General features: G+C 43.2%; 2 protein-coding genes across 3 annotated transcripts; both read right to left on the bottom strand.

Moving 5' to 3' along the window:
• Positions 1 to 3,344, bottom strand: LOC136156216 (protocadherin gamma-A2-like). Its single transcript, XM_065918739.1, has one exon. It carries the CDS (start codon positions 3,169 to 3,171, stop codon positions 709 to 711), a length of 2,463 nt encoding a protein of 820 aa, XP_065774811.1. The 5' UTR covers positions 3,172 to 3,344; the 3' UTR covers positions 1 to 708.
• A 3,024-nt stretch (positions 3,345 to 6,368) lies between these two features.
• Positions 6,369 to 9,588, bottom strand: LOC136156217 (protocadherin gamma-A1-like). Of its 2 annotated transcripts, XM_065918741.1 has the most exons (2): positions 9,121 to 9,588; positions 6,369 to 9,027 (listed from the first exon to the last, which is right to left on the bottom strand). In XM_065918741.1, the coding sequence occupies exons 1-2, from the start codon at positions 9,427 to 9,429 to the stop codon at positions 6,997 to 6,999; spliced, it is 2,340 nt and encodes a 779-aa protein (XP_065774813.1). In that variant the 5' UTR covers positions 9,430 to 9,588; the 3' UTR covers positions 6,369 to 6,996. The 2 variants fall into 2 exon arrangements, with proteins under 2 accessions (XP_065774813.1, XP_065774812.1); XM_065918740.1 differs by having other exon boundaries at positions 6,369 to 9,588.
• Between the last annotated feature and the right edge of the window lie 455 nt (positions 9,589 to 10,043).

Raw genomic sequence — 10,043 nt, 5'->3', positions numbered from 1 at the left:
CTTGAACTAAACAGAGATTTCATGACATACCTTCCTGAAACATGGTGAAGCATATCTATTCCTAAACACATCTTTAGTAGGGATCATTCAAATAAAAAAATATGAGGAATCTCACTGCTAAACTGAAGGAAAAACATAAAGACTGAGATGAAAACAAACAACTACAGTATTTATTAATATTCATAAATACAAATATAAAGAATAAAAGTATTAAATTTTAAAAGAGGGAGACATTTGAGGAAACAAAAGTCAACATTCATATAGCTAACAAAGAACTGTTGATTCAGGAGGATTGGGATGGTTTGCTAAGGGATGAGAAAGAAAGTAGGAGAAACCAGATACCCCAGTTCCTACAGCTCTTTTTTGTTGTTGCTGTTAATGCATTAACTTTTTTAAATTGGAGGATAATTGCTTTACAGTATTGTGCTGGTTTCTGCCATACATCAGCTTGAATCAGCCGCAGGTATCCCTATGACCCCTCCCTCTTGAACCTAAGGCTCTTTTGATAACCTAAATACCATCTTCACCTACTAATTCCCGATTTATACTAATGACATAATGATTCTAGCTCCTCTTCCCTGTTACACCATGTGAACACTTAGAACTAGTGAGAAATAATACATGAGGACTATTTCTTAAACTGAACATGTCCACAAAGAAATAAGGGAAATAGAAAAGGTATGGTAAATTGTGGAGACAGCTAAGTAATTAGGTAAATTTATTTCTTTTAGCAAAGTAACTCACAGGAATATTGGGAAGAGAGTTTACCTGAGAAAATGTTTCTTCTTTATCTTCTGAAAGAAAATCCTTTTTCTCACAGCTCTCCTGACTGATGAGCGTGTCCGCATAGTTCGGCTGCGGGAAGATCACGTGACTCCCCCGCGAGTCCGCGGTGAGCGAGACCTCGTGCGAATAGGTCTGCAGGAAAGCCCGCACCCCGTCCACGCCCACAAACTGAGACGCTGGCACGCCAGCCAACCCGCTGCCCGAAGCCTGGAGCAGACGCGACGTGTGCCAATGCCGGAGTCTGAGCGCCAGTAGAACGATGACAAAGACGAGGAAGACGCAGGAGACCGCGGCCACCGCCACCACCAGGTAGAGTGTGAGGCCGGAGTCGTCAGGATCCACTGAGGGCTTCAGGCTGCCTAGGTCACTCAGGATGTCTGGGATGCTGTCAGCCACAGCCACGGTGAGCGTGACGGTGGACGAGAGAGGGGGCTGCCCGTGGTCCTGGACCGCCACCACCAAGCTCTGCTTGAGCGCATCTCTGTCCAGCAGCGCCCGCGCTGTGCGCACCTCGCCCGTGTGCAGCCCCACCGCGAAGAGCCCTGGCTCGGTGGCCTTGAGCAGGCGGTAGGACAGCCAGGCGTTCTGTCCCGAGTCTCTGTCCACTGCCACCACCTTGGTCACCAGGTAGCCAGGCTCTGCGGAGCGGGGTGCCAGCTCCACGCCAGTGGAACCGTCCGTGGGGAGTGCAGGGTACAGAATCTCAGGTGTGTTGTCGTTCTGGTCCAGCACGAATATGCTCACAGACACATTGGTGCTGAGGGGTGGATTTCCACCATCCTGTGCTGTAACCCATAACTGAAGTTCACGGAACTGCTCATAATCAAAGGAACGCAGTGCATAGAGGACACCAGTGTCAGCGTTGATGGAGATGTATGAGGACAGGGGTGCACTCTGAAGGGTGTCCTCAGCTAAGCTATAAGTTACATGGGCATTGTCGTTGCTGTCGGGGTCACAGGCCATCACGGAAAAGATGGAGGCACCTCTGGGGTTGTTTTCAGGAATGTAGGCAGAGTAGGACGTGTGGGGAAAGGTGGGAGGGTTGTCGTTGATGTCTGTCACCAACAGCAAAATGTAAGCATTTGTGGATAGAGATGGGCTCCCTCCATCTTTAGCAGTCACAGTGATGTTGTAAGAGGAAAACTGTTCCCTGTCAAGGACTCTGGTTGTAACCAATCGGTGGTAATTGTCCACTGACTTTTCTAATTTGAAAGGAAGGTTCTCTGGGAGTGAACATGCGATAAATGCATTCTGCCCAGAGTCTCTGTCATGTACATTGAAAAGTGCGATTATGGTTCCTGGAGGAGAATCTTCAGGAACTGAGCTTGTAGCAGTTGTCATGTAGAATTCTGGGACATTGTCATTCACGTCCAGAACTGTGACAATGACCTTCATTCTGGTCAGAAGGCCTGGGCCATCCTGAGCTTCAATATCAATTTCATGGAATTTGGCATCCTCATAATCTAGGCTTTTTGTGATTGTTATTTCTCCAGATGCTGACTTAAGCTCAAATACCTCTGAGGTTTCTTCAGGGTTTTTCTCCAGAAAATATGTCACCTGGGCATTGTATCCCTCATCTGCATCAGTGGCGGTCACTGTAAGTATCCGGGTGCCTACGGGAGTATTCTCTGGAACACTTACACGGTACTCGGGCTGTGTAAAAACAGGAGCGTTGTCGTTCACATCCAGGACCGTCACGCGGATGCGGGAGGTACCAGATCTGATAGGGTCGCCCCCGTCCAAAGCCTTGAGAACGAGGTAGTGTACGGCCTCCTCCTCACGGTCGAGAGCGCGTCCCAGCACCAGCTCCGGGTACTTGTTACCATCCACCCCGCTTCTCACGTCCAGAGAGAAGTGGTCATTTGAATTAATTTCGTACTTTTGGAGAGTGTTCTCTCCGACGTCTGCATCATGCGCGCTCTTAAGAGGGATCCGAAATCCTGGTGTAGTCATTTCACTAATTTTTAGCTCCACTTCCTCTACTCCAAAGCGAGGGGCATTATCGTTAATATCTTTTATTTCCACTTCTACTGAATAAATACTCAATTTATCTTCCAGGAGTATGTTAAAGCTCACCAGACACCGCGCACTCTGGGCGCAGAGCTCCTCCCGGTCTATCCTGCCCGCGGTGACCAAGCTGCCGTTTCGCGGGTTCAGAGCGAAGAGATGCGTCCTACCTCTGGAGACGATGCGGGCCCCTCGCTCCGCTAGTGCCAGAGGCTCTAGCCCGAGATCCTTGGCAACGCTGCCCACGAATGACCCTTTTTCTATCTCTTCTGGCACTGAATAGCGCATCTGCCCAGCTCCAGCCTCCCACAGGGCCACCCAAAGAAGGCACAGCAAGACAAACCTTCCGCGATGTGGCAAATTTAGCAGAGCCGCCATTTCTTGAGCTGCAGTCTTTTCTCCCAGGCAACTTCCAGCCTCCAGCTCGGGATTCCAATCTTTATTCCTCAGGGTCTGAAGTGACCAGCATTCACGGGATCCAGGTCACTGTAGAGAGAACTAGTGGGCTGCTGGACTGAATTTCTTTGCCGCCCCGAACCTTGCGGGCCAAATGCTCAGCTCTTTGTGTTATGGAAATCGTAAAGTTGGATTGGATGTCTCACAGGCTTACTTCTTAGGTAGTCAACAGCGACGCCCTGAGGCCTAAATAATTTCTGCATTCTCCCAGGCAAATCCAGTTACTTCGTGTTACTCCTGTCACTTTCAAGATGCTTTGAAGAATTTTACAGTTTTAAGGTACCTGAGAGATTGCTCTTTCAAGTCAGGAGTCTTTTTTTTTTTTCTCAGAATGAATAAGAATGGTGTGAATGAATGTGATCTTGATAGTAGCAAGGAAAGCACTGTTGAACTTTGGAGGCACTAATCAAAGTAGCCTCTACCCTTAAGCCAAACATCTTCAACCTCTTATTCCATACTGGGAGAAAGTAAGATTAATCTAAAAACATTAACTACATTATATTCTAATGTTATATAGTTTAAATTTATGTGCTTAATGGCTTAGTACTGAACTTCAAAACCTGTATTTTTTCCAAAATCTGTATTTAAATTATTGAGTTATCAGACAATTGAGTGACTAACCTTTGCCTGACACTTTGCCTGACTGATGCTGTAGACAGAACTGGTGCACCTGATGGACACAGTCCCAGTTCTTAAGGGAATTTACATGATAAGGGAGGACACAGTAAACCGAGTATTTTAATAGAGTATGACAAATGCCACGATGGTTGGAAACCCTGGGCAATGGGAGAATACACAGGAAGGATATTCAACCTGGGGGGGGGGGTGGTCAGAAAATACTTTTCAGAACAGGATTGAACCTGGATCCTAAAAGGTATGACTGAATCAAGAAAGGCTAGAGCAGTGTTCTAGAACCTTAGTACAAATGCTTGTAGTGAGAAGCAGCATAAACATGAAGGAAACTGAAGGTGGTTTGTTCTTCCAAGACTGTTTTGGCTATTTGAGGTCCCTTGATACCCCATGTGAATTTTAGGATAGACTTTTTTCTACTTATAAAAAAGGCCTTGGGATTCTGATAGCCACTGAATTGAATCTGTAGATTGTTTTGGATAGTTCTATAAGTTTTTTTTTGGATAGTTCTATAAGTTTTTGACAAATATTCTTTGTCACTTTAAGTACATTTCCTTCAGTTTTCAGTTTGTGAAGATTTTAATCATGTGTTGAATGTTCTCAAGACCATTATTCTGCCTCAATAGACATGAACAGCTTTTATCTTTAATCTTTTCATATGAAGTTTTATATTAGATTTTCTTATACTGAAATATTCTTGCATCCATAAGTAATAAACCCCATTTAGTCACAAGCCATAAATATTAACTATAGTAGATAGGATTTTGAATCAATTCTTTAGCAAGATGGCACACTTCTGGTTTCATTTCAGTCTTTTTGCCTTTTGAGTTCTTCCCTGTTGAACTTTCTTCATTTTCAATCCATTCCTCTGAGAACACTGATGAAATATTTATTGGAAACAATTCTTATCAACTCACCATGTTTTCTAGTAGAACCTCTAGTTTGTATCTTAAAACTTATTCTTCAACACTCTTTTGATACTTTTGAGTCTCATTAAGTAACCACTTGACATCCCGTATTTGCAGTTTCTCTAAAGATTTTTCTGTTTCTTTGTCTTTGACAAGGTTTGGTTTTACACAGTATATTATTTCCCACTCATACTTCTTGCTTAGTATTAAGCTGTTTTATTTTTTTCCCAGTCTCACTTGGTTTTCCTTCTCTTTTCCCAGGTCTTTGTCTATAATCAGAATTTTGGGTCTTCTTTTAAGATCTCTAAAATGAATTTTAGTCCTGCTATCTGCCTAGCCAATATTAGTCCCAGCACTTGACTTGACAGAAGATTCAATTTCTCCCCATTAGTGTCAGCTTCTATTGCTTCACCATCAGAATTCTTCCTGGTTTGCATTTCAATAATTTATGCTCTGTTCCCTTTCCTGTTATTTTCTTTATACTGATATTATATATTTCTTACTTTATTTCTTGATTGTTGAGCTAACTTCATTAATTTTAATAATTTGTATTTTGAAATTCTTATGGTTGTCTATAAATGTAACCCTAAATATCTTTTAGAGGCATTCCACAATTTTAAATAAATAATACTTTAATTTTTGAGTTTTTATTTCCATTGTGATTTTTAAAATCCAATAGTAGTTTAGTGGTATAGATTTAAATGCTCATTTTGTTTTCTTTTAAAGTATTTGCTTTGTGATTTTTCCAGCTTTATAATTTTAAATAAAATTTTAAGATACTTAAAGTGTACAACATGATGATTTGCTATATATACACTGTGAAAGGATTCCTCCTACTGAGTTAATAATACATTCATCACTTCACATACTTACCTTTGTGTATGTGTGAGAGAGAATTAAATTACACTCTTAGCAAATTTCTATTATACAATATAATGTTATCAACTATAGTCTCCACTCTATATATTGGGTCCTACGACCTTATTCATCTTACAATGCAAGGTCTGTACCTTTTTATTATTAATACCTCTCCCCTATCCCCCACCACCCAATTTGTGATTTAAGCATATGTTATAAAGCATGTATATTATTGGTACTTTGAAATTTTCTCTGCCGTTTTTTGTGCATGTGATGATTATGTATTAAATTGTTGTAGAGTCTCCATATTTTCATATAAAAGTGGTTATTCTATATTTGTTGTGTATAACATTGTATACAGATTTGTCTAATCAAGGTAAGTCCAAGATCAGAATTCCCGCTTTAGTGTTAGCCTGGCTCACCTCTTTCTGTCCATCTTTGGTTCATTTAGATATTTATTTTTATTTGTGCCTTATTATGCTTTTTTCATTTTATATTATATGTATCTCTTTAATTTATTGGAACAGAGTATTTTAAAGGATGAACTTACTTATGATGCATTTCTTGTGAAGAGCTAATACATTAAAGTGAAATATATATTTGATTTTTGTTAGTTGTTTACATTACAGGCATAATATACAAGTCAGGAGGCTTCAAACTATTTCTCACGTTGCACAGGAAATTTTCTGTCATCCATTTTATTACTTCATTTTGTAACTTATTTAAACATTTGGTGTATTCTTAAGTGTGCATAAGACATATCAAAAAAACCCGCTAGACAAAGGGCTAAGATATTCAACAATAGTTTAAATTTTCAGCTTACCTAGATTTCCATAATTTTATGTTAACACAACTTAAAATACTACTTTAGACAATCTTTACCTCTTAAAATATTCCCAAATAAGACAGCACCCCAACAGATGACATATACGTTAAATTTAGGAGTAGATGAGATATTTATAATCTAAGGATATCCAAAAACAGAATCAGTCACATAAATATTTGTAGACCTAGTCAAACTCTATTATTGTCAGATAAGAGCATGGTAAAGAAGAAATTACTTGGCCAGAAGCAAGCAAGAAAACATTAGAAGCCAAATCTCCTTGTTTCTGATGTAATGCTCTTTCCACAACTCTGTCCCAACCAACTACATTATGATTAATTACGATCTCCTTTTCAATGCAAGAACAATTATAAATATACTTGGATAGAAACACTTAATAATGATTTCCCAGGATCTGTAAATATAAACACAAAGACAAACACAAAGACCGGAAATAGAGACTTTTTAGCAGTAAAGAGTGAAAGCAAGTAAGTAAACACAGAAATCATTTTTATCTAGATAAATTTACTACAAAAGATTTACCTGAGAAAATGTTTCCTTTTTGTCTTCAAGTAAAGACTGAGGTACTGACAAAAAATCTTTTTTTTCACCGCTCTCCTGACTGATGAGGGTGTCCGCGTAGTTCGGCTGCGGAAAGATCACGTGACTCCCCCGAGAGTCCGCGGTGAGCGAGACCTCGTGCGAATAGGTCTGCAGGAAAGCCCGCACCCCGTCCACGCCCACAAAGTGAGAGGTGGGCAAGCCTGCCAATACACTTGCTGACGTCTGCGCACGCAGTCTGTGCCAGCGTCGCAATCTGAGCACCAGCAACGCGATGACAAAAGCGAGGAAGACGCAGGAGACCGCGGCCACAGCCACTACCAAGTGCAACGTGAAGCTGGAATTGTCCCAGTGGGAGGAAGTTTCAATGCTGTCCAAGTCGGCCAGCACTTCTGGAATGCTGTCAGCAACAGCCACAGTGAACATGATGGTGGCCGACAGAGGGGGCTGGCCGTGATCCTGGACCGCCACCACCAGGCTCTGCTTGAGCGCGTCTCTGTCTAGCAGGGCCCGCGCTGTGCGCACCTCGCCCGTGTGCAGCCCCACCGCGAAGAGTCCTGGCTCGCTGGCCTTGAGTAGGCGGTAAGATAGCCAGGAGTTCTGTCCTGAGTCTCTGTCCACTGCCACCACCTTGGTAACCAGATAGCCTGGTTCTGCAGAGCGGGGTGCCAGCTCCACACCGGTGGAACCATCCGTGGGGAGTGCAGGATACAGGATTTCAGGTGTGTTGTCGTTCTGGTCCAGCACGAATATGCTCACAGACACATTGCTGCTGAGTGGTGGGTCCCCGCTGTCACGAGCCATCAATCTCAACTGCAGGTCCTGGAACTGCTCATAGTCAAACGATCGCAAGGCATATAGGACTCCAGTGTCTGAGTTGATGGAGACATAGGAGGATAGAGGCACTCCTTGGATGGTGTCCTCCACCAGGGAATAAGTGACCTGTGCATTCTCAATACTGTCAGCATCATGGGCTGTCACGCAGAAAATGGAGGCACCTCTGGGGTTGTTTTCTAGAATGTAGGTAGAGTAGAAGTCCTGGGGGAAGACAGGGGGGTTGTCGTTGATATCTGTCACTTGCAGTGAAATGTGTGTTTCAGTAGATAGAGTCGGAGTTCCCTGATCTGTGGCTGTTACTGTAATATTGTACTGGGAGGTAAGTTCTCTATCCATTGTTTTTTCTGTCACCAAACGGTAATAATTATCATCTAACTTTTCTAATTTAAAGGGTAGATTTCCAGAAATGGAACATGAAGTTTGACCATTGTCTCCAGAGTCCTGATCATGCACACTGATAAAAGCAATTATGGCCCCAGGAGGAAAGTTTTCTGGGACTGAAGTGGTGACAGAGGTGATGGTTACCTCTGGGGCATTATCATTTATGTCCAGAACTTTGACCAGCACCTTAGCTCTCGCCATGAGGCCTGCACCATCCTGAGCTTGAATTTCCATTGGATAAATTGTGTATTCTTCAAAATCCAGAGGTTCTTGACTTGATATTTCTCCTGTGTAAGAATCCAAGTGAAATATTTGTGCCATTTTGTGGTCTATATTATGAAACGAATATGTTACTTCCCCATTGGCACCTTCATCTGGGTCCATGGCTTTTACCATGAGCAGTCGAGTGCCCAGAGGCACGTTCTCAGGTACACTCGTGTGGTACACTGCTTGTGTAAACGCTGGAGGGTTGTCATTTACATCCACCACCTGAACTCGAATTCGGAGGGTTCCTGAACGGGTTGGGTTGCCCCCATCAAAAGCAGTGAGGAGGAAGTGATGGACAGCTTCTTCTTCCCTGTCTAGGGGACTCTGCAGCACCATCTCCGGCTGTTGGGACCCATCAGATCCCTGTTGCGCATCCAGGGAGAAATGAGGGTTGGAGCTGAGCTGATAGCTCTGGAGCGAATTCATACCCACATCAAGGTCTTGCCCAGAAGGCAGGGGGATCCTGGTACCTGGAGCAGTTATTTCATTCATTTTAAATTCCACTTCTTCTAACTGGAATTCGGGAGTGTTGTCATTAATATCAATTATTTCCACTTCAACAGGGAAAAGCTTCATTTTATCCTCTACTAAGACGCTAAAACTCACCAGACACCGCGCGCTCTGAGCGCAGAGCTCTTCCCGGTCTATCCTGCCCGCGGTGACCAAGCTGCCGCTTCGCGGGTTCAGAGCAAAGAGCTGCTTCCTACCTCTGGAGACGATTCGGACTCCGCGCTCCATCAGCTCCTGGGGTTGTAGCCCCAGATCCTTGGCGATGTTGCCCACAAAGAAACCTTTGTCTGTCTCTTCTGACACCGAGTAGCGGATCTTCCCAGCCTGGGCTTCCAACAACAGCCGCAGAAAAAGGAACAGTAGGACCAGCCTGCGGCAGCCGAGCACCTTCACTCGAATCGCCATTGCTCTCTTGCTTCGTATTCTCTCAGTCCGGCACCAAGAGTATTGTTTCCCTGCTCTCTGAGTCTAAATTAACAAAATTTAGAATTTTGAGCAATTTTGAGAATTCAGAGCAGAAAGTGGTCTAGAAGTATGATCAGGGCAGCCTCAGAGCGACTTTTCAATCCGGCAGTGATGGTGGTTCTAAGAAGTCCCCCTCCCGCCCTGGGTGTCCGTATGCTGCCTTCATCTTCCAGACTGGTGAACAGCGGCACCCAGAGTCCTAACCAGTTACTGCACTCCTAGATAGCACTTGAACTTTCTCTTCTCATTCAGCTGATCTACGTTTCCTTAAGTCTTAGTTTATAGTCAGGAAACTCGCTAAGCATAATATATTAACACTATGAAAAGGACAAACTACTATGTTCATTAATTACTTACATCTACTTATTGCTAAATTGTAACATACAGTAGAATCTAAGCTCTGTTGGATACTCCAGTAGTATTCCCAAATTACTTGAGAATTCCCAAGCATTCCCTGTTTGCTACTCAGGAAATAACACAAAGGAGACTAATCATCCCTCCACCTCTGGAGTGTATGTTGACCACCTGGTCATTTCACAGGCCATAGATAAGAG

Source organism: Muntiacus reevesi, chromosome 1 (assembly GCF_963930625.1).
Source record: "Muntiacus reevesi chromosome 1, mMunRee1.1, whole genome shotgun sequence".
Taxonomy (NCBI): domain Eukaryota; kingdom Metazoa; phylum Chordata; class Mammalia; order Artiodactyla; family Cervidae; genus Muntiacus; species Muntiacus reevesi.
The sequence above is the reverse complement of the archived record's forward strand: the minus strand, read 5'-3'. Positions and strand labels throughout refer to the sequence as shown.

Bases quoted from the DNA above. Each gene is read 5' to 3' on its own strand.
- LOC136156217 (XM_065918740.1), bottom strand. From the start codon at position 9,429: ATGGCGATTCGAGTGAAGGTGCTCGGCTGCCGCAGGCTGGTCCTACTG.
- LOC136156216 (XM_065918739.1), bottom strand. From the start codon at position 3,171: ATGGCGGCTCTGCTAAATTTGCCACATCGCGGAAGGTTTGTCTTGCTG.